Genomic DNA, 27280 nt, shown 5'->3' on the forward strand with positions numbered 1-27280 from the left:
TCTGGGGTACCAGGACACATTTTGGCATGTTGTTGTCCATCTCGGGGCCTCGGGATCTATTTTGGGGTACCAGGACCCATTTTGGGGTGCCATTTTCCATCCTGGGTCATCAGGCTCAGTTTTGAGGGATCAAGACCCATTCTGGAGTGCCACTGTCCATCCTGAAACATCAAAATCTGTTTTGGGGAACCAGAAACCATTTTGGAGTGTTGTTGCCAATGCCAGGGTGCTGAGACCTATTTTGGGGTGTCAGGGCCCATTTTGGGTTGCCAAAAACAACTTTTGGGGTGCTATTGTCCATCCTGGGATACCAGGACTCATTTTGGGGTGCCATTGTCGCACCTTGGCACATAAGGCTCTGTTTTGGGCTACCAAGACCCAGTTTGGGGTGCTGTTGTCCATCTTGGGGCATCAGGATCTGTTTTAGGGTACCAGGACCCATTTTGGGTGCAGTTGTCCATCTGGGGACATGAGGATTATTTCTGGGTTGCCAGGTCTCATTTTGGGGTGCCATTATCCATCTGGGGATACCAGGACCCATTTTGGAGTACGATTGCCCACCCAGGTATTTTGGGATTCCAGACCCATTTTGGAGTGCAGGGGGTCCCAAATTCCATCCCAGAATGTCAGGTTTTGGGGTACCAGGATCCATCCAGGGGGGCAACATCCAGGATTTGCAGACTTCGGGGGAAGAATAGGATTTTTGGGGCAGGGGGGCATTTCGGGCTGAGTGGGGTTAAGGATTTTGGACTGCCTGCTGTCTCGTATGGGGCTGTGCTGGGGATCATGCCACCCCCTCCTCCCCCTCGGGGGTGGGCTTATTTCTGCAGGAGGTGCGGGAGATTTGGGGTGCCCCTACCATTGCGTTGGGGTACGACTCCATTCCCGGTCCGCCGGTGACACCTGCTGTCCGCGCCGCACACCTCACTCCAATTAGCGCTGCCAATTAGTGCTAATTAACATCCCTCCCCCCCCTCTCCGCTCGTGCCCCTCAGGCACGACCCCTCCGGCCCCCCCAGCCCAACGCCCATTAATTTGGGGGCGCGGGGGGCCGCACAGGGGGTGCAGGGCCGGGGGATGGGGGTTTCGGAGCCTCAGTGACCATCAAGGGATCCAGAGCCACCCCAACACCCCATAGCTCCGGGGGGCGCTTCGGATTCCTGGGGGGGGGGGTCCGTGCCTTTAGGAGTGACCCTGACCCCATGGGAAGGGGCTCAGTTTTACGCGGGGGGGGGGGCGATGCTTGGGATCCCCCCGGGATGCAGCGGGACGGTGGGTCTGGCTGAGCGCACTGGGAGTCCTTGGGAAGCCCCCCTCGCCCCCCCATGACTCCCCCATCCATAACTCCTCCCTTTCTCCTCCCCCTGCAGCAAACCTCAGTCCCGCCCCGAATTTGGGGTGAATTTTGGGTCTGCAGACGCTAGGGGGCGGCAGAGGAACGCGGTCCCAACGTGAGGTGGCGCTCCGGACCCCCCCACAGCAGCTCCTATCCCCCCCTTTTTCCCAGCACCCCAAAGACCCCACCCCCCGCCTTCAGGTCTGATTCTTTTGGGGTTTTCCCCCACGAAAGCAAATGGGGTCGGGGGGTGTTGAGTACCCAGGGGAACCTGGAGACATGATGGGGGGTCCGGGGGGGGCATAGAGGAGGAGGGGGGGTCACTGCTGAATGCTACCGAGCCAGGGCTGGGGGAAGGGTGGGGAAGGGCTCATGGGGACACTGAGGCTTTTTTTGGGGGGAGGGGGAAGGAAGCAGTTTTGAGTGAGGGAGAATTTGGGGTTTGGGAATGGGTGGGGGGGGGTTAGGGAGCAATTTTTGAGGCTGGATGGAATTTTAAGGTGAAGGTGGGATTTGGGGGGAAGGAAAGATCTGGGGGCCGGGAAGGACTTGGGATTTTTTTGGGGGGCAGAGTCGGGTTTGGAGTTTGGGATTTGGGGTTTGGGATTAGGGATTTAGAGGATGGGATTTGGGGTTCAGAGTATGAGGCTTGGGATCTGGATTATGGGGTTTGGAGTTTGGGATTTAGGATTTGGGATTAGGGATTTGAGGTTTGGGATTTGGGGTTCGGAAGCTGCGGCAATGCACCGTACCATCCAGGTGCCCCACAGATGAGGTTTTGCTGTCACCTGACCCTGGGACACCAAGGGACAGTGGCCATGACTTCCCACCCAGACTCACCCACCCCACCTCGTGTTCCCCACCCCAAAGCCAACCCAACTCACTGTTCTATGGGGGATGAGCACCCAGGTGATGGGGGAGTCAAACCCACCCCACAGCTCTCCAAATGCCACAGACCCCAAAGGTGAGCCCATTGGGTGGGGGCATTGTCACCATGCCAAACTGGAGATGCTGAAGTTTGGGGACACCAGGGTTTGGGGGGACATCAAAGTTTGGGAACACTGAGGTTTGGGGACACCAAGGATCGGGGAAAATGAGGTTTGAGGGCATTAAGTGTTGGGCACACAAAATCTTGGGAACATTGAGGTTTAGGGACAGCAATACTTGGAGACACTGAGGTTTAGGGAGACCAAGAGTTGGGGACGCCAGGGCTTGGGGACACTGAAGTTTGGGGACATCAAGGGTTGGGTACACCAATGATTGGGTACCCCAAAACTTGGGGATACTGAGGTATGGGGACACCAGTGGTTGGGGGCACCAAAGCTTGGGGACACCAAGGTTTGGGGAAGTGGAAGTTTAGGACATCAGGGCCTGGGGACACCAAAACCTGGGGACATTGATGCTTGGGAGTATCAAAGTTTGGGAACACCAAAGTCTGAGTACACAGAGGCTTAGGGACATGGAGATTTGGGGACATTGTGCCTGGGGGCAGCAAGATTTGGGGACACCAAGGTTTGGAGACACCAAGGTTTGGGGTCATCAAGATTTGGGGACAACATAGCTTGGGGACGTGGTCTGACCCTGCATGTGGGCTGTGACCCCATGTCCCCCTCCCCAGTGTCCATGTCCCAGGGCTGGTGTGGTGCCAGGGCATCACGCCACAGGAGGTGCTGCTGATTCATGGGCAGATGTTCCTGGCACTGTGAGCGCCCATGCGTGTATGGATCCTGGAGGGGGCAGAGCCTTTTGGGTTGTCCCAGCACTGGCACAGGGAGTTTCCAGCTCTGAACCCAAATTTTTGCCTGAATGGGTTCTTTTACCCCAAAATTGTGTCCCCTTGTGGTCCCCTTGGGGTCCCACTGCTGGAAGACCCAGGATGACATTTTGGGGACCCCTTCTGCAACACTGCACCCAAATTGGATGGAGGAACCCCAAAACTGCCCCCTCCTCCGACCCAGTTTTACCCCAGCGGGGAAAATAAAGGCACTACTGGGAAGTTAGGGGCAATATTGGGGAATTAAGGGCAATATTGGGGGAATAAAGACAGTACTGTGGAAGTGGGAATGATATTGGGGGAAATAAGGGCAGTATCGGGGAATTACAGACAAGATTGGGAAAATAAGAGTAGTATTGGGGATTTAGGGGCATTACTGGGGAAATAGGGACAAGACTGGGGAAATAAGGGCAGTATTGGGGAATTAGGGGTAGCACTGGGGAAATAAGGGCGACATTGGGGTATTTGAGACAGTACTGGGGGCACAGGGGCAGTATTGGTGAAGTAGGGACAATATTGAGGAAATAGACACTTGTAGAAATAGGGACAAGACTGGGGAAATAAGAGCAGTATTGGAGAATTAGGGGCAGTATTGGGGAAACAAGGGCAACATTGAGGAAATAAGGGCAGTATTGGGGTATTAGAGGCTGTATTGGGGAAATAAGGGCACTATTGGGGAATTAGGGGCACTGTTGAGGGAATAAAGGCATTATGGGGGAAATAGGAACAAGACTGGGGAAATAAGGGGGCAATATAGGGGGTATTAAAAGCAATACTGGGGAAATACGGGCAAGATTGGGGAATTAAAGGCACTATTGGGGAATTAAGGGTGCTGTCGGTGGCAGGGGGCTCAGCTGGGGCGCGCCGGGGGGCACAGGGCCAACAGCAAGCTGGGGCCTGCTGACGAGGTTTTGCCTGTAATTAGTGGTGGGGCAGGAGCCGCCCAAAGCTCACTCTCTGCATTTTCACACGCACACCCCTCGTGCCCTTCCCGGCCCTGGGGGGAGATTTCCCGGGGGGATTTGGCTCCTTTTGGAGTTTCCCCAACCCAATAGGTTCCCCCCCGGTCCCACAGTGTCCCCACAGTTTCAGTTGCCCCCTCCCTATTTCTGCTCAATGCTCCAACACAGTGCATTTTGGGGAGGGCATTGCTTTTTTTTTTTTTTAGGGGGGGGATGTTTTCCCAAAGTGTGGGATGAGGTGACGGGGAGGGACAGATCCATCCTCTCCCTCTCCCCCAGCTCTTCCCCATCCATTTATGCAGATTTCTCTCCAAAATGTGCTCTTCCCATCCAAAAACCCAATTCTCCCCAATGTGCAGTGCAGAGCGGCAAAGACCCCTACTCCCTCTGCAGCCCCCACTGGAACTGCATTGCATTTCTGCAAAGCTCGAGGGCTTCACACGTGTTTTCCCTTGTTCCTTTTTTGCATCCTGACCCGGGGAGATGCTCTGCACCCCAAATCCTGGAGGCAAAGCCACATGGCGGTTCAGCCCCATATCCTCCCATTGCCCATTGGTGCAGCACAGCCCCTCTCTGCTCCTCATTGGCCCCACTTTGGGGACTCTGCTCACAGAACTGCAGGTCCTGAGCCGGGAGCTCTGCCCCCTATTTTTTGGGGTGCTCAGAGAAGGAGTGCTGGGCTCTCCCTATGGGGCAGTGGCTGGGCTCTGACCTTTGGAAGTTGCCCACCATTCTCCCTGCGTGGCACGCGGGGCTCATTCTGCACTGCATCTGGGGCTGCTTTCCGATGGCCACAAAGCACTCCACGCCATCACCAAAAGGAAACAGTTGCCCTGATGGATGCTACCGATGGAGGGCCACGGTTCCCAGAAGAAGGTGTTGCCTGTGAGCCAGGTTAGCAGCCGGGTATTGCAGGCAGAGCCCGGGGCTCCGCTGTGCGCAACGCAGTGGGGACGGCCCAAGGAGTGCCGCCGTCTTCTGCAATAGGCGCCTTTGATCTCGCTCGGGATCCACCTTGTTATTTCTGCTCGATGATTCCCAGCTCGGGCCCCAGCCCTGCAATTTGCCCGCTTACTAATTGCGAGTCCGCGCTGCTCAGCGGAGCGGTGCTTTGCTCTCCTGAACGCATCTTTGGGGTGAAACCGGGCAGATTTGGGCTCGTCGGTCTTCCTTTCCACTGTGGGGTGAGGGGGCTGTGATATGAGGTTCCATACGTGGGGCAGAGGGACACGGACCCACTCCCTGCCGTTATCCCACCATCTGCACCGGGCATCAAAGCACAGGAGCAGCCCCAGGCGTTTTCCTGCCCACTCTGGCTCCTTCCTCCCTTTATTCCTTCTGTTTTGCATCCCAGACCCGGCTCACCCTGGGGGAATATGGGGACAGCAAGCAGACAAACTGGAGAGCCCAGTGCTGCTCCGTTCCCTCCCTGCCAGTAGCTTTTTTGGGGCTGTGGGGAGCATCTGTGGGTCTGAAGCACTTCATGTCCCAGCAGCAGCTGGGGGGCTTCCATCACTGCGATACCTATGGGAACTGTGAGATGCTGAATCCTGCCAACTCCTGTTGGGTTCAGTCTTGGAAAGTTGGGAAAGAGCATCCAGATCCTCGAGCCCAGCCATGAAGCCAGTCCCTAAATGCTGGCATTCCTGCCTGGGAATGGAGCATCCCATCATGGTCACCTCCTGCTCCTCCACAGAGCCCCAGAGATATAACATCTCCGTGTCCCTGTGAAGAACTGCAGTGGCACACTGATTCCGTGGGTCCCAGCCCCATGGTGTCACCTCAGGGTGCTAGGCATGGCCTCTACCAGTGACAGGGCTCGATGGGAATGAGGAGCTCATTAAAACGGGCTGGCTGCTCTAATTGGAGCAGCTCTGGGCATTGCTGGGGTGGTGGAACCTCTGGCTCAGGATTTCCACCTCTGGGTTCTGGAAGGGCCAGAAAGCTGTCAGGTATTTGTATCTTCCCATGGGAAGAGCCTCCTGGCCTGATTCTGGCTCTTTTCTAAGCTGGGCTGAGCAAAACCTTCATGCATGGGCAGAACCCGGGAGTTGTCCCCTGTCCTGGGGTGCAGAAGTCCCTCTGGAGGTGGTTGTGTGAGGTCATGGTGTTGTGTGGTGGGACAGCATCAGCTGTTGGGAACCCCCAGGCTTGTGATGGGAACACATGGCTCTGAACCTGGTGGTGACTTGATTTAGCCTGGTTTTGGGTATAGGAAAGGAGCCTGGGGTGCTGTTCTGAAGGAGGATCCAAGTCTGCTGGTTGTGGAAAGGTCTTGGCTCCATTGTGCGCTTTGTTGTACATTCATGGCACTGCTCACTGTGCCCTGCATCCCCTCATGATCCCACAGTCACTCATGACCCAGCAGCCCCTCATGTCCCCACAGCCCCTCATGGCCCTATAGTCCTCCCCAAGCCCACAGTGAATAAAACAGAAGGGAACACAGCAAGGCCACCTCCAGGATGACCCAAAGCCCCTCGCAGCAGCGCAGTTGCAGCCCCAGCCACTCAGCTGGCATCTCCCACCCCAAAAGAGGGCTGGGACCTCATGGGTGTAGCAGTGCACACACTGAGCCCTGTGCTTCTTGGGTAAGCGTCCGGATGGGCGCAGAGCCAGCGCCGCATGCCAGGGACCGCTGGCAGAGCCACCCTGGGAGCTGCGCCGGGCTCCAACAGGTTCACTCAGTTTCTCCATCGGTTGCATAAAGGTGGAGGAGATGCAGCTGCCGCCGCCTTTGGCAAAGAAACCTCAGGGTGTCCCCGTGGAATTGGGGAGCCCAAAGCTCTGTAAAGGGTGGTGGCTGTGAGGTGCAGAGCTCAGCGGCTTCTCCACATGGTGCAGATCCTCTTTGGGCTGGAAATGGAGAAGGACGGTGAGGTTCCAGAGGAAAAGTGCTCCCTCCGTCCCAATTCCCCTGCAGAGATGGTTCAGCTCTGCTCCCGGCCCCAGATTTGCATGTTTGCAGGGGAAAAGCTGAGAGGAAACAGGCCCTGAGCTGGAACTGGTTCCCCAAACCTCTCCCATGAGTGTCTCCAATAAAAGATAATTACAGAGTGCGTGGTGTGAGGCTGGCTTTTGTCGTCATGGCTGCAGCTGCACCTTGTGGTTTGAGGGGAAGTTTTATTTTTTTCCTTTTAATGGCAGGATAAGCGGGGATCCTCGGTTTGATGGCACCTTCAGACACCTCCGCCAATTAAAATATAAATTAAAAGTGGTTAAGCAATTAATCTGGATGTGTTAGAACAATGAGAGCGTGCTGACAGGTGGTGGCAGCTGGCGGGTGGTGGCAGCATGGACAGAATGGGGCTGATGATGGACCCACAGGGAACGATCCCAGCAGCCTTTCTACAATGCTCCTGCTGGAAACACAGCTCCAGCCTTGGCTCCCTTCCACCAGGAAAGGTGGAAGTAGGATCAAAGTCCCCATGCTCATTTTCTGCCCTTTTTATCCCATAACTGTGGAATGATGTGTATTGGGCACGCTTCCAGGATGTTGGAGGAGACCCTTTGGAGGTCGTCTGTGAAGTTGATGGCTGCTGGATTCTGTCCTGCTCATCTCCAAAGGTCTGTTTGCTTTGCGGGGAACTCAGAGACACTTCAAAACACCTCTGGTCTTGGCACGATCCCCATTGGGGAATTGGAAACCCTTGACATGGACATTGCTCGTTAGCTGGTAATGGCACCTCGACCCTAATGAAGAAAGGTGAAGATGTAGGGTGAGGGTTACATGGAAACACAAAGATGTTCTGGGCTCTGCAGCCCCCGTGTGTCCCTCTGGGCTCAGTAAGCCACAGTCAGAGTGGTCCAACCTTCTAGAAACCCGTCAAAACCTTCTAGAAACTCCCTTATTGACACAAAGCTGATGCTAACCCTAAGACTAAGTCTTGCTGGGCTCCCTCCCTCGGTTATGAAATAGCTTTGGCCAAACCGAATCGAACTGGAGCAGAAAGTTGAACAGGAGTGCATCTGGGGCTGTGATTGGGAAACCAGGCTTTTGTCAGAATTCAGCGAACCAAGCACCTGCCATACGGCTCCCAATGAGTAATGGAGCCAAGACAGGGGTCTCCCTGGAGGGTGTAACACACCAAGCAGCTTGTAGTGCTTTGTCACTGCCAGAAGAACTATAGAAGGACCCGTGATGGGTTGACAGCACCAGCTCAGGAAATCTGATTTGACGATGTGCTTCCAACACCAACAATAGATTTGTTTTACTTTCTGAGCTATCTAGGGAGTGTTTTGAGGCAGGTCACGGGGAAGGCAGAGAGGAGGGGGGAGGGCATGGTTCCAAGCACACCTAAAACCATTCTTAGAATAAAAAATCACATCTCCACTCCCCTGACAGCTGGCCAACTCCCTCCGAGCATAAAAAGGGGCGTTCAGGCACTGTGCTCGCAGGACAGAGCTTCTTTTGCCTCTGGACACCACTCAGCTCTCCTCTCCTACCACAAACCTATCGCCATGTCTCGTCAGTCATCTGCTTTCAAGAAGGGATTCAGCTCCAGCTCTGCTTGCTTAGGAGGGAAGAACAAGGTCACCTTCAGCACGGTGGCCCGAGGATGCCGAGGGCCTGCTGGCAACGCTGGGGGCTTCAGCAGCCGCAGCCTCTATAGCCTGGGAGGGAGCAAGAGCACCGCTCTGGGAGGATTTGGAGTTGGAGGCGTCTGCAGAGGGTTTGGGGCTGGTGGCCAAGGCTTTGGCTATGGTATTGGCAATGGGATAGGGTTTGGCAGCGGGGCCGGATGTGGCTTCGGTGGTGGTTTTGGTGGCTTCGGTGGAGGGTTTGATGGCGGGGCTGGGGGCTTCGCCCAGTGCCCACCGGGCGGCATCAGGGAGGTGACCATCAACCAGAGCCTGCTGACCCCGCTCCACCTGGAGATCGACCCCGAGATCCAGAAGGTGCGGACACAGGAGAGGGAGGAGCTGAAGACCCTCAACAACAAATTTGCCTCCTTCATCGACAAGGTAAGAGCTGGGTCTGGGGGGAGGCTGAACTTTGCTGGCTTGTGAAATGGGCACAGAGGGAACAGTGAGCCCAGCACTGCCCCAAAGCTGTACAGGCAGAAAGGAGGCTGCAGTGTCAGAAGAAGTAATGATCCCAAGGTGTTGGAGAACAGCAGGAATGGGATCCTTGATTTGGAGGCCACGACACTGGTGCTAACCCAGGGGGCCATGCAGCAGCATGCAGAACATCCTCAGAGAAGGTTGCTCCCCTCCACCTGTGGGCCATTGGGTGTTTCGTCCCTGTGTTTGTCGCCCAAACTCATCATGAAGGAGAAAGCACTGAAGTGACAGAGCTCAGCACATTTCTTCTGTTTAGACCCTGTGGGATGGGAGAGGAAAGGTCGCCCTTCGCCGTGAGAATGGGTTTCCCATCTCACCAGTGGGACTCTGGGGGAGGATGGGGAGTTTTTGGAGAGGAGGCGAGAACAGACAGAAGGGCTGAACTCATTAAATGTAGGCAATGCAGGAAAACAAACAACAGAGAGATGCTTTGAGGAACATTCTGACTTTTCTCTGTCCACCCCCGTCATTACTCAGGTGCGATTCCTAGAACAGCAGAACAAAGTCCTGGAGACCAAATGGAAGCTCCTACAGGAGCAAAGCCCCATCACGAGCACCAGGAGCCTGGACCCATATTTTGAAGTCTACATCAGCGGGCTGAGGAAGCAGCTGGATGGCCTTTCCAGCGAGAAGATACAGCTGGAGTCAGAGCTGAAGAGCTTCCAGGACATGGTGGAGGACTTCAAGACCAAGTGCGTGGCTCATGGTGCCAGCGCGGGGCTCGGCAGTGCTGGGCAGCTCTAGGGATGTCCCCAGATCTAGGACCAAATGGATTTATTCTGGATTCACTCCTAGCAATGTCTGAGCTCTGGCTGATTTCACCAGCTGTGCAAAGCAGATTGTTTGGAGACTTTTTTGCCACTTCTATTTTACTTTAATTTTTTTGAGTAGCAAGTGGCGAAAAAAATAGGAGTAAAGACTTACTCTGAGCGGTCAGAACGTTCAAAGAATGATGGGAATTGGCAGTGTTTCACTTGTTGCAGCCATCCATGCTATGAGGAAGTTGCAGCAGCTGCGAGCTCTGACAGCAGGCGATGGTTTTTCGAGGTGTGCCCAGCACTCATTGTTGTGTGAACTGCAGTTGTCACCAGCACAGGATCTTCTGCTATTTGCCTTTCCCCATTCGAGAGTCCGTGACATTATGATTTAATGAAGCAATTAGGGCAGTTGCTAAATCCCACTATAATTTCCTCATGGGTTTCCTCATGGATTCCTTACAATAATTTCCTTCATAGTTTGAAGCTTACTTAGATGGTTCTTTGGAACGCTGATGAGAGGGGGATTAATTATTATCCTGATATGATGAGGTTAATTTGCTCCATCAGAAGAGCAAAGATGGAGAAATATCTCAGCTGATAAGATGCAGATAACTGGGATTTGGGAACAACTTGATCCCTCGCCTTGCTCGATTTTTGCTGAGGCTGTAGGATGAGAGGTGATGTGGTTCTGGAGGAGACCTCCGTTGCTCCAAGCTCTGCAGTGTGCAGCTGCCACGGACATTCCCTCTTCATTGCAGGGGATTAGATGGGATGACCACTAAAAAAAACCAAACTCCAGCAGTTCCATGATTGTAAGGTTCTGTGCCATGGCTACGATGGCCAACAGGAGACCAGGAGGTCTCCTCGTGGAGGCAGCAGGATGTTTGTAATGGAAGGTTCCAGGGCTTGTGCAGGATGAAGCCCCACTTCTGTTTGGCCACAGTCTGCTCATAGCACCTCTGTTTTTTGCTGCACCCATTGTTCCAAGGCCAGCAGCCACCAGCAGTGGAGCAGGAGCCAAAATAAGCAGAGAGATTGAATCTCCCTCGTTATCCCCAACAGGTACGAAGAGGAAATCAACAAAAGGACAGCTGCAGAGAACGACTTTGTGCTCCTAAAGAAGGTAAAACTCTGGGCAGCCCAAGCCTGTGTGAGGAGGACCAAGCACTTGCAGGCACAAGGGCAGGCTTTAATTAAGCTTGTGTCTCGTTAGAATAAGGAGAGCTGAAGGCAGAACCCCCCAGGGCAGAGGGGGAGACTGATGGGAGTTGGTGCTCCTCCTCCCTGGAGCAAAACATCCAGATATCTGAATTGCCACCTTTATCTGTGTTTTCTAAGCGCATTGTCATTTTTAATTATTTTATACAAATTTCCACCTGGTTCTCAGCAGAGCTTTGCACTGGTGGGGCTTAGATGTAACACAGAGCCCCCAGAGTTGTGTACTGCGGAGATGGAGCAGCACACTGACTTATGGGGCTCGACTTAGACCCAACTGTGCGCATCAGGTGAAAGCTTTCAGCCCTAATTTCTGCTGCAGGATGTGGATGGTGTCTACATGAACAAAGTGGAGCTTCAGGCCAAGTTGGACTCTCTGGCAGATGAGCTGAACTTCCTGAGGAACCTCTACGAAGCGGTGAGTGTGCAGCAGAATGGGATGGAACCACGGGGAAGGTGTCCTAGCAGGGCTCAAGACAAAGCTGGTGGGAATTGCAGGAGCTGTGCCAGATGCAGAAGACTGTTTCTGACACCTCCGTGGTGCTGTCCATGGACAACAACCGCAGCCTGGACTTGGACAGCATCATTGCAGAAGTGAAGGCGCAGTACGAGGAGATTGCCAACCGGAGCCGGCTGGAGGCTGAGACCTGGTACCAGAGCAAGGTGAGGGCTATCTTCATGGCAATGGTAGGGCTGAGGGGCCTGTGTGCTCCCCTTTCTGGTGTGGAGAAATCCAGGGAGACCTCATGCTGCCCCTGATGATCTTCTCTGTCCCCTGCCCATCAGTATGAGGAGCTGCAGGCCACTGCAGGAAAGCATGGAGACAGTCTGAGGGACACCAAAGCTGAGATCTCTGAGCTCAACCGCGTGATCCAGAGGCTACGGGCTGAGATTGAGAACGTGAAAAAGCAGGTAGGGGTTTCATGTTCTGGGGAATGGGTGTGAGATCCTCGTAATTCCTCTTGGAGCTGTGCCCTGGTCAGAGATGTTTGGGATCAGCTGAGCCAGGTGATACGGGCACAGAGCGCTGCAGTGGCCTCTGCTCAATGCGCTGCATCCCTGTCCTTGTCCTGCAGTGTGAGACCATTCAGAGCTCCATTGCTGATGCTGAGCAGCGTGGGGAGCTGGCCCTGAAGGATGCCAGAGACAAGCTGACTGAGCTGGAGACAGCCCTGAAGAAAGCCAAGGCAGACCTGGCCCAGCAGCTGCGCGAGTACCAGGAGCTGATGAACGTCAAGCTGGCACTGGACATCGAGATTGCAACCTACAGGAAGCTGCTGGAGGGCGAGGAGTGCAGGTGGGTGGGGATATGGCTGGATCACATCCTGCTAAGTCAATGGGAAGGATGCAGAGTAGCACATCTTCTGTTAAGATATCAACAGCGCTGCCCTCCACCGTGGTCCTATGGAGCGTGATGGACCCAAGCTGGTGGGGCGGTGCTGACGCTCCATCTCTTTTCCTTGCAGGATGTCTGGGGAGTGCCAGAGCAACGTGAGCATCTGTAAGTACTAGCCTGCCCCTGCTCCCTGCGCTCCCTGGCTCTGCTGGTGGTAACCCCACACCCTTCCTTGTCCCCGCAGCTGTGGTGGGCGGCAGCAGTTCCATAGGAGGTGGATACGGCGGCGGTCTCTGCCTTGGAGGAGGAGGATTGGGATTCGGCGCTGGGAGCGGGAGGGGCAGCTGCAGCACGGGCGGTGCTGGCTTCTGCTACAGCCTGGGAGGGGGAGGATTCGGCTCTGGAGCGGGCAGCTCCGTCGTGGTGGGCTCTGGCGGCATCCTGAAGAACAGCTCTGTGTCCGCCCGGCGGCAGTAGGGCAGAGAGCTGTCCCCGTCCCCGGCACCCAAAGGAGAAAGGAAGCAAACATCACCAGGACCACCACTCCGCTGCCCAGCTGAGAGCCGCCCATCTGTCGGGCCAGGCACTGCCCTCTTTTGGACATCGCATGGGAAAAGAACAGCAGGCTTCATCCACCACAGTGACTGAGATGCTCTGCAGAGGGCTTGGGAACCTCTCGCTTCACCAACCTCCTCCTTGAGACACCCTAAAGCTGTTGCATGGAGCTGAGAGCTGGCGCTGGAAGGACCCACCACCCCAAAGCCCCCAGCCACAAAGCACCCCACACAATGCACAGCCTGTGGGGTCTGGGCATCCCTTGAGGTCTCCCATGAGACCCTGACATGCTGCAGTGACTCCAGAGTGCTCACCTCTGTTTGGGCTTTGCCTTTTTGTTGTGATTGTGAGAACACTCGTGCTTGTTTGCTTAAGCCTTTCTCCTTTGGCATGTGCCATACCCCAATAAACACTAGAGGCAGTACACTGGTGTGGTTTTCTTTCTGAGCAGGCATTTTCGTGTTGCAACAAGACTGCTCTTCTGCTGAGGCCTGAAAGGTGTCCTGACTTTCTCCTGCCCTTTCAGGGACACAAAGCGAGCACTTGCACATGTATGCAACTGGGATGAGCAGGGGCTGACAAAATGGTGGCCAGTGAAATCTAGGGGGACCATCATATTCCTGGTAGCATGTGGCACAAGAAAGACATAAAATTATTATAGGGAGGAGGCTGGGCTGGAGCTGGCTGTGGTCTCTATTGCCCTCCTCTCTTTGGGGCATGGAAGAAACTCTAAGCCCTTTGAGAGCAGAGCTGATGTTTGGGGTTGCAGTTGGAGATGTCAGCAGATGCTGCACTCCTGTTGGGTCCCTGTGATGGTGTCCATCTGTAGAGTCATAGGATGTTCCCAGTTGGTGAGAGAAAGGCTGTCCCACTCTGCTCTGTGCTGAGGGGAGGCCTCATGGTAATCCTATAGCTCCTCATGACCTACCGGCCATCATGGCCCTACAGTTCCTCATAGGGAGCAGAGGAGCAGCTCTGAGCTCTGCTCTCTGATGGCAGCAACAGGACCCAAGAGAATGGCATGGAGATTCGTCTTTAGATGGTCAGGTGGGGGTGAGGGAAGAGCTTTGCCCTAGAGAGCGGTGGACATGGCACAGCTCCCCAAGGCAGTGGGCATGGCCCCAACCTGCTGGAGCTCAGGAAGCACTGGGACACCGCTCCCAGACATCAAGTTTGGGTTTGTGCGGTGTGTTGTGGAGCCAGGATTTGGACTCTGATCCCTGTGGGTCCCTTCCAACTTGGGACATTGTGTGATTCTGCGATTCTATAATCCCAAATTGGAATGAATCCCCAAGGATCAGAGTCCAACACCAACTCCACCTCTGCCTGACCACTGGGGGCAATGTGCAGCCTCCATCTCTCCCTCACCACCTCCTGAGGTCCTCATGAGGGTGGAGGTGGGCACCTTCCTCTGTTCTGCTGGCTGAGTGCTGTTGGAGCATCCTGCAGGGAATGAGGGAAGGGTGGCTGTCCTCTATCTGGATTATTGGTGTGATTGCTACTGTCCTGTGTTAGACCAGGCCAGGCTTGGGCATGAAGTTCCAGCCTCTGAGGACAGGGAAATCACACACTGCTGCAGCCCACCCCTCTCCCAGCAGTGAAATATTGCTTATGAGCTGCCAATGTAGAGCCAAAATTGCTCGGTATGGTTTCACCTCTTGCTCAGGAGACCTTGAGTCACATCCCTGGTCAACCACAGCTGATGAGTCACCGTGCTCCGCTCCCTGCTCCTACAGCTGGAGACACTGCAAGCAGCCAAGGCGTGTAGCTGCTTGGATGGGGATGTTGCCTGGGCAATGGTGAATGCTCCGGGAGGTTGCAAAGGGACTTGGAAAGGTGTTGAATGAAAAGACATCGCTGCCCTCTTGCCTCCATGATTGACTCTTGACAGGGCTTCGGGATGTGTACAGAGGTTTAAAACAAACAGACACCAGAAAGCATTTTTCTTTTGTTCCTTTGATTGCAGCAGCAATTAGGGGAGAATTCTCCTGGGCTGGATTGAGTCATGACAATTTCTGCCTTTTGTTGGAACAGCAAGAACTTTGCTTGACCTGAAAGAGGCCTCATCTAATTTTATTGAGCTTGCCCTCCATGTTAATAATCTCTCTCAGAGCATGCTTGCATGAAGGGAATGCTGAGATGTCAATGTTTTACTGAACATGTGAGGTTTTAGTGCTCAGCTCAGCTTGTCCTCCTGCTCTCCCCAGTTCCACGCAGCTCCTGTCCAAGCACACAAACACTGAGCGTCTTCTCCTCCACCACTTTATGCTGTCCTTCAGCACAGCAGTGGGCACAGCGATGTCACTGCAGATCATTGGATTCTGAGCCACATGTTGCGTTTGAGCTCATGACGGTGTCGATACCCAAATCCCTGCCTGATTTCCCAAACTTGGCCGGAGACGCGGTGGTGACTCAATGAGAACGTTATCTAACCATGTGCTTGGGCCGGGAGCATTGTGCTGACTTAACGAATCTCCTGCTGAGAGCTGCTCGGAAACTGAAACCTCCCAATCACGTCGTCCTGCCTGCAGGAGGAGAAAGGAACCACGCAACCATGTGTTTGGCAATCTGGAGGGAGGAGAGGGAATAGATCAGCCTGATGCTAAATGTGGGTGCATGTGCATGGAGGTTATTGCACCGCAACAGCCTTGTTTTCACAGCACCCTTCAGAATCCTGCTGAGTTTGTCTAATATATCATAGAATCATAGAGTCATTAAGATTGGAAAAGACCTCTAAGGTCAACCAGTCTAACCATCAACCCATCCCCACCATGCCCACTCATAGAATCATGAAAGTTGGACAAGACCTCTAAGGTCATAGAATCATAGAATCACCAAGGCTGGAAAAGACCTACAAGATCATCCAGTCCAACCATCCATCTATCACCAATGGTTTGTCACTAGGTCATCCAGTCCAACTCCAGCCCATCCCACCATACCCACTCATAGAATCATTAAGGTTGGACAAGACCTCTAAGGTCATAGAATCGTAGAATCACCAAGAATCATAGAATCACCAAGATTGGAAAAGACCTGCAGGATCATCCAATCCAATTGCCCATCTATTGCCAATAATTCTCACTGGGTCATTCAGTCCAACCCTAACCCATCCCACCATGCCCACTAAATGCCCCTCAGTGCCACATTTCCACAGTTCTTAAACACCTCTTTGGATGGTGACCCCACCACTCCTCTGGGCAGTGGCTGACCACAACTCCCTAATCCACTGCAGCACACGTTGGGTTCCCAGTGACATCCAACACTTGAGATGAAGGTGCTGCTTTGAAGCCTCAAAACTCAGAGACAAAGCCCAAGCAGTCAACTGTCTGTGGTGTCCCCATGCCACGTGGCTCTGACCCACGCACACTGCTGGGAACAAGCACCGAGCCCCATCCTCTCCACCCTATGGTGGAGCTGGGAGCTGGATGCCCTTCCCGAGCCGTGCCGCGTGCGCCGGGGTGGGATGAGCACACCCATAGGGTCAGTCAGGGTTTGGTGGCAGTGCCGGTCTAACCGCACGTCGAGTGCAGCCGGGTGCCCCAGGTGCTTTTGGAAATAGGTGTCTGGGTGATATTTCTGGAGCTATTCAAACAACTGGAGATATCAGGAGTTGCTGGTGTGGATTTTCAAGAAGCGCTTAATTGCCTGTGTCGCATGGGAACTTCGGAGAGTCTTGTTAGACAGCACAGTTAGATGTCCAAACAACCACAATGACTCTGGGGCTTCAAAATGGCCTCAGTGGCTTTGAAATCGCCACTCTGGTTCCTCTGCTGTTGGGGATTGTGGAAAACTAAGGGGGAAAATGAACTTCTCAGTAAAAATTTTAAAAAAGAGGAAAGAAGTGTTTGGTAACCAGGTTCCCACAAGGAAATGTTGTAGAATCATAGAATCACAGAATTGTTTGAGTTAGAAGGGACCCTTAAAGGTCATCTGGTACAACTTCCCAGTGCATGGTTCTTACACAGTTGTATTTCTGTAGGTATGTCTTGTAAACTAATTCCTTCTCAATAACAACATAAAAAATGGAGTGTTTTGGTAAAGTTCCACCTTTCTAAAATCCTGCTTTAAATAAGCTAAAAAAAGACACCTACTCGCATTCATAACAGAGGCTCAACACAGCTCACTACTCTACCTGTCTGCCAAAAATATATTTGCATATAAATGCCAAAGTAAGCCAGGTAGTTGAAAAGCATGCATTTCCTCCAGTGAAAGTTATTGTGCACTCTGTTCTCTCCATTTTATGTCTCTACAAACAAGGTGAGCTGTTTAGCATCCTCTGCCTCACTAATTGCATGTAAGCAGTTGCAGCATGCATTATGTGGGCAGCTTGTTTTGCATGCCTCCTTCTCTCTGCCTGTTCTCAGGGCCGTCTGCCTGTCTGTCCACACTTCCCGTGGTAGCAGCTGACTTGCTGAGGTTTTCCCTGGCTCTTCTCATGGTCAGTCACTTCCTGAAGCCTTTGGAGAGCCCTAAGGGGATTTCCCACTGGCATTTCTCCACGGATGCAGAGGCTGTCTTGGCACAAAGACTGCAGCACTGATGTTCAGTGAGAGCTTGGCCCGACTGTAGGCAAATTTCCAGCTCCAGCCATTGCCATGGCATCTCCTCTCCAGTAGGGTTTTATTTATCGAAAAGATGCAAAGCCTCATCAAAATGCAATTTGCTGAGCCCTGGCTCTGGATTGAGAAACTACTTCTCGAAGCCAAAGGCAATTTTCCACGTAAAAAGAAGGCTAAGGGTGTAACATAGGTGTGTTTTGGGAATTGTGTAAGCTGTGCTACAATTTGGCATGAGCCGCAGCGCTTGCCTGCCATAGGGCTTTGGAGTGAAAGATCAAAATAAAGATAAACGTAAGCAGGGAAACAACCACAATGGATGAAAGGTGAAAAAAAGCCATGTCTGTCACAGCGGGACTGTTACTGTGCCGCAGAACTGCATGGCTTCTTAGTCAGAATGCTGCCCTTTGGTAGACATGGTTGTATCTTTTTTAATTTTCTTCTGCATTATAGGGTGTGTTTCTGGGTAGGGTCAATGTTTGGCAAAGTGAAGATGAAAATCTGTAAACCACGCCAAGCTGATGAAGACAGCAACTGTCTCCTCCTTCACGCCCATGCAAACCCAGCCCACCTCCAGAAACAGATAAAAGAGTGCATCAACTGCCCTCGAGTCAGAGGGACTTCCTTCCCTTCTCCTTGCACGCATCTTCTCGCCACCCAGCTCCATTCATCCTCCTCCTCCTCTTGATCTTGACTCCACTTGGAAGAAGCAGCCATGTCCCGGCAGTCTGTCTGCAGAAGCTTTGGGGGAGGGAGCAGAAGGGGCTACAGCTCTTGCTCTGCCATCGGCGGTGGCTTTGGAGGAGGTGGTGGCAGAAGCAGGAGCAGCTACAGCTCGTTCTCTATGTCCAGGGGATATGGAGGTGGTGGTCGTTGTGGAGGCTTTGGCAGCAGGAGCCTCCATAACATGGGGAGCAGCGGAAGGATTGCCATAGGTGGATGCTACAGCGGTGGAGGTTATGGAGGCAGAATGGGTGGCTTTGGTGGAGGCTACGGAGGGCTAGGCAGCTATGGAGGAGGAATGGGTGGAGGAGGAATGGGCTTTGGTGGAGGAATGGGTGGTGGTGGTGGAATGGGTGGCTTCGGTGGAGGGATGGGTGGCTATGGTGGAGGAATGGGAGGTGGAGGAATGGGTGGCTATGGTGGCCCAAGCTTTGGCTTTGGTGGCCCTGGTAGAGGTGGCCCTGGCATTCAGCCTGTGCAGGTCGACACAACCCTGCTACAGCCAGTCCATGTTGAGATCGACCCCCAAATCCAGCAAGTGAAAAACCAGGAGAAGGAGCAGATCAAGACTCTTAACAATCAGTTTGCCTCCTTCATTGACAAGGTGAGGGAGTGGGACTGGGGCTAATTAAGGGCAAAAATTAGGAGGAGCTGCCAAGCTCTGCAGAAACTTCCTTTTTGAGATAAATATGGGCAGGCTGAGGAGCTGGAGAAGAGCCTTTTCTCAAGTACTGCTATGGAAAAGATGAGAATCTCCCTTCCAGATGAGATCAAAGCTGTATCTTCAGGGCTTTAATCTAGCCTGTTGCACCAGGTTCACCTAATAGGTTATTCCTGCAAGGCTAAACGCCTCCAAACTTCTTCAAGTTTCACTTCTGCACTTTTCTCTTTCCAAATGCCCTCCTATTTAACTATTCACAAATTTAGGGTTGCTTTTCTTATTTTTCCTCCTCTTGGTTTTCAAATATCCAATCTTTTTTATTTCTGACTAGAAATCTAATGTTTCTAATCTACCTGCTATGGGAATGTGTTGGAGTTGGTGCTGCACCCTTGACTTGGAAATTCCCTCCTTTCCCTCATCCAGCAATTGACTCAACAACAGCCTTTTTTTTTTTTTTTACTAACAAAATCACATAATGGCACGAAGAGTGGACCACTCTTTGTACATGGTGGAAGGAGTGCCTTCATGACTGACTGTGCATCCTCCACGTGCTTGCTTTCAGGTGCGCTTCCTGGAGCAGCAGAACAAGGTTCTCTCCACCAAGTGGGAGCTCCTGCAGCAGCAAGGGCCTTCAGGACCCAGGAAGAACCTGGATGTCATCTTTGAGAATTACATCCAGAACCTGAGACGGCAGCTGGACTCCATTCTGGCACAGAGGGGACAGCTGGAATCTGAGCTGCAGAACATGCAGCAATACGTAGAGGATTACAAAAACAAGTAAGTGCAGAGATGATAACACTGAGAGCAATGCAAGCAGCTGGCAGCAATGGTAGTCTGTACCTCGCTGGTTATTTTGCTTCACATTTGTTTGTTTTATGGTAATTATGGATGTAGATTTGTCAGTATAAATATTGTATTCGTTCTTATTTTGCATTTCTTTTTGTTTTTGTGTGGCCTTAGGCAAGAAAATTCAGGAAACTCAGCTTGTATTTTAACTTTCCATAGGTATGAGGAAGAGATCAACAGGCGCACAACAGCTGAGAATGAGTTTGTGGTGCTCAAGAAGGTGAGTCACGGACACAGTGAAGTGATTGCTTGAATGCTAAGCTTTGCCTGGGCTTTGAGAGGATTTCGTCTTGAGTGGGAAATCCAATGGAGATTGTAGGGTCTGTAGGCTGCTCCTGGAAGTTTCTCGTCCTTTCTTGTACGGCTGAGTAATGCAATCGGAGCTTTTACCTCAGCAGTGAGCAGATGCTGTGGTCCTGAAGGTTTTCCAAAAGGAAATGTGATTTTTCCTGTAGGATGTGGACACTGCCTACATGACCAAGGTGGAGTTGGAAGCCAAGGTGGGAGCACTGACCGATGAAATTAACTTCTTGAGGGCCATCTATGAAGAGGTAGGAGCCTTTCCTGGGCTGGGATGGATGAAGGGTGAGGAGGGGAGATGTGGCTCAGGATCCTGCAGGTGGATGGGTGCCTATGGAGGATTTGTGTGGAGCATCCCTTGGGCTCCTCTGCTCCCGTGCTCAGGTTTACTCCTGTGTTGGTTGCAGGAACTGTCTCAGATGCAGACAATCAGCCGGGACTTGTCTGTGGTGGTGTCAATGGACAACAACCGGCACCTGGACATGGACAGCATCATCGAGGAGGTCAGACGTCAGTACGAGCAGATTGCCCAGAACAGCCGGGCTGAAGCTGAGGCTTGGTACCAGAGCCAGGTGAGCTGGAAAGCCCTTGAGGATGCCTGCAAGGTGGCAGGAGATTACAGATAAATCATGTGAGGTCTGTAAGCCAATGGTACCGGAGCATGTACAAGGAAGTCTCAGAGAAAGTGTGTTGATCTGACTCTTTATAGCAAGTCCAGAATCTCACTCTGGCGAACCATGCAAGCCTTTCAATAAATATGACCATCAGCATAAGTTAGCTAGGAAATGCCAGGACAAAGTAGCTTTCTAGAATACAAAGAATACTTGTTAGTGTAACTAAAATCTATCTCAGAGCTGGGAAATGAGGGAAACAATAGTAATTGAGTCTCAGATACATCTTTTGCATTGAGATGGGTTGTACTGACCACCAAGATGGGTTATTTTAGCAGAACATGAACTAGAAAAGCAGACAAGTGTTGGCAAGACATCAGGAATGTTTCACTGAAGGTTTGCTTTGTGTCTGTGCCATCAGTACGAACAGCTACAGAGCACAGCTGGGATGCATGGGGACAGCCTGCGCAATACCAAGATCGAGATCCAGGAGCTGACCAGGAATGTCCAGCGGCTGCGGGCTGAGATTGAGAACGTGAAGAAGCAGGTAGGGATGTGTGGTGTCTCATTGGATGCCTGCATCAGGTTCAAATGTTGACTTTAGGTTGTGGGGCAAAAATGTATTCTTCTACTCTACCACTATTGATTCTGTAGAGTGTTGTCTTTTATCCTTGATCATTCAAGTTTGGGTTTGAGGACTGCTGGTAGGGGACAAAATGTGACCTGAGGGAATGCCCTTGTCCTTCCTCAGAACCAGCAGCTGCAGGCAGCTATTGCTGAGGCTGAGGAGCGGGGTGAGATGGCTCTGAAGGATGCCAGGGTGAAATTGGAAGAGCTGGAAACTGCTCTGAGCAAGGACAAGGAGGAGCTGGCTCGCCTGCTGAAGGAGTACCAGGAGCTGCTGAACATTAAGATTGCCCTGGATGTGGAGATTGCCATGTACAGGAAGCTGCTGGAGGGAGAGGAGAACAGGTGAGCATTTCACCTTTGATTGAAGGGGAGTCTTGCTGTCTGGGAGATATCCCTTGAATTTTGGGGTCATAGTGCAATTTCAAAGTGTGTTTCCTAGTAAAAAAGGGTTGATATGCCATTTGTACTCTGGATTACATTTGAGGTTATCAGGACGGGTAACTGGCAACCAGTTCATTTAAGCTTATCCATATATCAATATGATTCTGACATATGCAAATGTCATAAAGAACTTGAGGTTTGGGAAAAGCCTCGCTGTGAACAGGGATTATCACTGCTACTCTCCTTACATACTTTACTGATACCAGAATACCAGAAACAGGAATAAATTGACAAAAAAAAAAAAAAAAAAAAAAGAAAAGAAAATCTCTTAAGGGTGTGATGGTTTAATAAAAATAACGTTCTAAGGTTTTAAGATGACTCTTTCATTGGGTCACAAAAATGTACTCATTTTCCCTTGCAGGCTGTGCAATGATGGAATGTCCAACGTCAATGTCTGTAAGTATGGTGGGCTGAGAAGTTTGGAGGGCTGTTGAGTCATGGGATGTGTCTCAACTGAGAAAACCTTCGGTTGTCTCATCTGTAACATGTGTGTCTCTTCCAGCTGTGATAGGCAGGACCACCATCTCTGGAGGAAGAGGAGGCATGGGAGGAGGATTTGGAGGCAGCGGAATGGGAGGAGGATTTGGAGGCAGCGGAATGGGTGGAGGATTTGGAGGCAGTGGAATGGGAGGAGGATTCGGAGGCAGCGGCATGGGAGGAGGAATGGGAGGTGTATGTGGCTCAGGAGGAGGCTTTGGAGGTGGAAGCTCTGGCGGCAGCTGTGGAATTGGAGGAGGAATGTACAGCGGAGGCTTCTCCTCTGGAAGTGGAAGGATTTGCGGCTCTGGGGGTGGCAACTTCAGCTCCGGTGGGGGATCCTCCTCCATACGGAGATGCGTCACAACCACCTCCGTCAAGTCTTCAGGAGTGAGGTTCTGAGCCCTGAAGGCCGACTGAGAAAGAAACCAAGCATGTCCTCCCTTCCCCCGGCAGCAGCCCAGCCTCCTTAAATCCATCTCCGATACCCCACCATGAAACAAACTGTGTCCCTCATGGCCAGCATGAGCCAGCTGGTCTACCTGGCTTGTTCCCAGCACGGGAGCCTGGTGGCCGTGACACACTGCTCAACAGCCTCCTACTCAGTGAAGAAATAACAGTCTGAGCAAAGTCTCACACGTGGATACCCCGTACGGAGAGCTGATTTCAAGGAGGAACCGCTCTGCCTTCCTTGCTGCATTGTACATTTCTGGCTGCCTCTGTGGCAAACGTGTATAAAACCACTCTTTCTTCCTCTGTCCTGATGGCCGTAACCCTGGGGTGCTTCTGCATGCAGTACATCCTGTTGCTTCCATTCACTAGAGTCATGGGCTGTGGTACATGAGGGGCAAATGGGACTCCTTCAGTGGCTGCAGGTGCCCGGAGGACTTTTTCTAAACAGAACCGTGCTTGCTTTTCTGTGCCAGGCCCCTGGTGACATGGAGCAAAATGTGCTGTCCCCACCTCCCTTCTTCTTCTGTTCATGGTATGTCCTTGGGATGTTGCCATTCTCAATAAATTGCAGAGAACATTTGTGATGTATTCTTGTCGTTGTTTTAGAGGTTACTTCTCAGCAGAATGAGAATTGCCATGGGTGATGTGAGTTGGTGGGGATCTTTGGTTGTTCTGTTCAGTGTGGAAAGGCTCTGCCTGGTGCAGTGTCACCTGGAGTACTGCGTGAGAGTTTGGGCACCATAATGTCAGAAGGACATAAAACTATCAGAGAGCACCCAAAGGAGGTCTACAGGGATGGGGAAGGGCCTGGTGAGCAAGAGAGATGAGGAGTGGCTGAGGTCCCTTAGTTTGGTCAGCCGTTCCCATGAAGGGACTTCATGACCTACAGCCCCTCATGACCCTGCAGCCACTCAAGACCTTCGGCCCCTCATAGCCCCACAGCCCCTCACAGGGGATGAAATGGGCAGTGCTGAGCTCTGCTCTGTGGGGAGAGTGACAGAACCCAAGGGAACAACATGGAACAGTGTTGCGGGTGGTCAGGTGGGGATTAGGGAAAGGTTCTGTCCCAGAGGGCGATGGGCATGGCACAGCTCCCCAGGGCAGTGGGCACGGTCCTGAGTTGTGTTTGGACACAGGTTTTAGATTTTAAGTGGTGCTGTTTGGGGCCAGGAGTTGGACTTGGTGATGAGATATTTTATCTCTGTGATTCGATTCTTCTTGACTTTTATCAGTCAAAGCATTCCCTCGCAGCATGATCCTGAAGGTGGCAGGGATTTGGAAGCTCTGGTCTGATGATGAGCAGCCAGTAGGCTCAGGCACTATCTAAACCTTCATGGCACAGTCATTGATACAGCCAAGGTATCTGAAGGACCTGCTGACCACATCCTCATCAGGTCTACCCATGGACGGGCATGCCATGTCAGGAGGGGAAAGTGGTAGTGGACTTGCGTGCAGAAATGAGAAGGCAGCTTGGAAGATGATTATGAGAGTGGAAGTGGACACTGACCATGCAGTGAACCCTAGGCACATGAGGTGGTGGCCAAGAACACTAGCAGTGTTAGAGACTAGCAGCTCCTCCTGCTCTCCACTTACCAGCAGAGGGAAGATGAGAGACTGGAGAGGGACGGTCCATCCTGACCCACGGGCATCTCATCCCAGTGGGATGTCTGAGAAGTTGGACCAGTCTCTCGGTGTGTTTGCTTTGTAGTGAGAGTGAGTGGGAGAGCTTGGGTCTGGCTGGAGGGCATGGGGAGCAAGGTGGGCAGAATGCTGATGTGTTTGATCTGAGCTGAGCTTCAGCTCCTGCATCGCAAGCAGAGATCAAAGAGACAGAAACCGCTCTCGGTTGTGGTGTGGGAGTCCCAAAGCTACTTGCTGGGAGCTGCTGTGTCCCCACAGTGGGTCAGGAGGTGCAGCCCTCTGATAAGACCAACTCCAGGCCATGGAAAAGGGCTATGGGGTCTTGGGAGAGGCCTGCTCATCCCTGGCAGCAGCGCGGGAGTTGGGGAACACAGCTCTGTTTGTCCCCAGAATAAGAGGGTGGGAAAGCAATGCCTCAAAGCAGCTGGGCCTTTGCCAAGAGTGCTTTGGGTTTGGCTTGATGAAGAGTCAGCGGCTTTGGTGCCTAATTTTAGCTCTGTTTCTTTTCAGTCTCACTCATTCCTCAGAGTGAGGATTCCTGGTGGCATCTCTGCCCGTGCTGCCTCCAGAGCTTCGTGCCAGGACCTGCCGGCTGTGCGGGACCCAAAGCTGCCGCTTGGTGAGGTCTGCAGCTGGGCTCAGCATCAGCTTCTCAGCCAAGTCTGGGCTTTGCTTTGTGTGGACAATTGTGCTGTGCACGGCTCCTTGTGTAAGAGATCTGAAGGGATTGCTGGAGCCCAGGCTGCCTATCGAGTTTCACCTGGAGGAGGCTGATGCGACTCCAGCTCTGCTATAATCTTCCCATCTTGTCTGGAGACGTCAGAGTGACTCAATCTGGGCGTCTTATCTGGATGAGCTGAGCGTGGTCAGCACCCAGGCATTTGGCTGAGTGAGCACATTTCTCCCAGTTGTGGAGCTGCCGTGTGGGATGTTACAAGCAGCTCCTCAGGTGCTGCCTCCCGAGAAAAGCATCTCCCAGTGGTATTTGGCAGTGTGGAGGGAGGCCATGAGCAGATTACAACCTGCTTTTTTCCAACAAAACCCAAGCTCTCCTTCATTTCTCTGGGATTGTCCTTATCTTTTCTGGGGACGCCAGCCAAGGAAGAAGACCATTCTCTTGGAAGGCAAAGTGTCCCTGACTCAGTGCTGGAATGGTGCCCATTCTCCAGCTGCAGCCTGTGGCACTGGGCGAGCTGCAGATGCCTGGAGACGCCTTGGCCAACATTGCTTGAGTCCCTTGGGTGTGACATTCCCCACTCTCCCATGTCCCGTTGTGTGAAGAGATTGGTGCCCAGCATCCTCCCTCCCAGTGACATCCAGAAGCATTTATGTTATTCTATGGGATGCTTTTCCCAAGTCTTTTAAGGCTGAAGGCTGATACCTGTGTTATTTTTAAACAGCACTTTGTTGCCCAAGTCTTAATGGAGATTCTGAGTGTAAAAGTTCATACACAGATCATTTGAACAGCCTTATGTTCATGCTTATTGTTGTTTTAAGTGTTTTGAAGGTCTTCAATATATATTTTCTTTGTCATCTCTTGATTACTTCCTCTGGTTGTATTCCAGAGGCAATGTAAACGTTAATACCTATTTCATACATTAACTGAAATACTTTTTTACCTTCCAATATCTAGGCAGACAATGCACACAGAAGGTGTTTCAAATGGTATTTACAGATCTCTGCCTCCTTTTAACCACTACCTGTATGCTAGGTTCTTCAAAATACTTGTACGTTAGTTTTATTTTATAATTTCTACCCTTTACATAGAACTTTATGAATAATTGTTGTAAATTTCATTCACATGCAAATCAAAAATCAGCTTCTTTATTTCAAAGATGTCCTACGGAGTACACATCTTACCTTACCCCAAGAAAAACTTGAAAATAAGAGTATATACTATTCCTTAGGAGTTGAAATACTTCCATTCCTTAACATTTTTCCTCATTAGTTGTCTCATCTTTGGAAATAACTGAGTAAAGAAGAGATCAGCATCATTCCCCAAAGCAGGAGGAAGCCCTCGCCATCTTGAATTATTAATCTGCTTTTCCACTTTTGTAGTGCTTGTCTCTCTGCCCTCGGTCACAATCAGCTCCGTGAAGTGTCCCATCCTTCTCCCAGGGTTGTCCTTCTCCATCACTGCCAGATGAGCACAGGAAAGGAGCAGGACAAGGCATGGTGTGCCATCTGCTCTGCTCCATCCTTCTCTAAGCTCCCGCTTGTGTTCTCAGATTTGAGGAGACTCAATTGGAGGGCATTTAACCTGCAGGGTGAAGACACTCCCATCCAAAACGCCAGCACTCACGCCCCAAGATGTCATACCTTCCGAGCGGGAGACAAATATGCTGAGTCTCTTCAAACTTTGGTGTCACGAATTCCCATTGAAGATTGGGAAACTTCTAATATGCCGAAGGCAATTTAACCTATAAAAAGGAGATTTAGGGTGTGTGTGAGGAGTTGTGAAAGCTATATTATAGCTGTTATTTCATCAAAACTTCTCCGTTCCATGAAGGTTTGATTGGGAAGATCTATATCTGCAATTATTTGGGGCTATTAAAGAAGGTTGGGAGTCCAATGAGGGGCTGAAGAAATGTACATTACCATGCAAGATGGTTTCCAGCAGGTCATAAACCTATGAAAGTCCACTTAGTCACTGAGACCTATTTCAATGTTCTTTTATTCACTTCTATATTGCAGGGTGTGTTTCTAGGCAGGCCCAAATAAGGTAAAGCTACACTGGGCATCTGTCAACAGCACCATGCTGATGAAAATAATAAACTGGTTTCCACCTTCACGCCCAAGAGCTTCAGGAGCGGATAAAAGGGAATGCCCGAAGCTGTGGAGCCAGAGAAGGCTGTGCACACTTCTCTCCACATCTGTCCTCACAGCACAGCTCCGTTGGTCTTCCTACTCTTCCTGACTTTGACTCTGCTTGGAAGAAGCAGCC

The 27280-nt window shown here is 51.9% G+C and overlaps 2 protein-coding genes across 2 annotated transcripts; both read left to right on the forward strand.

Annotated features, from left to right (window-relative positions):
* Nucleotides 1-8441: 8441 nt before the first annotated feature.
* Nucleotides 8442-13421, forward strand: LOC100544113 (keratin, type II cytoskeletal 4-like). The gene is made up of 9 exons (XM_010727865.4): nucleotides 8442-9034; nucleotides 9611-9825; nucleotides 10954-11014; nucleotides 11429-11524; nucleotides 11605-11769; nucleotides 11893-12018; nucleotides 12183-12403; nucleotides 12573-12607; nucleotides 12687-13421. Exons 1-9 carry the CDS (start codon nucleotides 8531-8533, stop codon nucleotides 12917-12919), a joined length of 1656 nt encoding a protein of 551 aa, XP_010726167.1. The 5' UTR covers nucleotides 8442-8530; the 3' UTR covers nucleotides 12920-13421.
* Nucleotides 13422-18166: 4745 nt separating this feature from the next.
* On the forward strand, nucleotides 18167-23274 carry LOC100543615 (keratin, type II cytoskeletal cochleal-like). The gene is made up of 9 exons (XM_085212185.1): nucleotides 18167-18880; nucleotides 19500-19714; nucleotides 19943-20003; nucleotides 20239-20334; nucleotides 20491-20655; nucleotides 21116-21241; nucleotides 21446-21666; nucleotides 22127-22161; nucleotides 22268-23274. Exons 1-9 carry the CDS (start codon nucleotides 18269-18271, stop codon nucleotides 22642-22644), a joined length of 1908 nt encoding a protein of 635 aa, XP_085068311.1. The 5' UTR covers nucleotides 18167-18268; the 3' UTR covers nucleotides 22645-23274.
* Nucleotides 23275-27280: the final 4006 nt, after the last annotated feature.

The sequence above is a fragment of the Meleagris gallopavo genome, chromosome 31 (genome assembly GCF_905368555.1).
Source record: "Meleagris gallopavo chromosome 31, MGAL_WU_HG_1.1, whole genome shotgun sequence".
Lineage (NCBI taxonomy): Eukaryota > Metazoa > Chordata > Aves > Galliformes > Phasianidae > Meleagris > Meleagris gallopavo.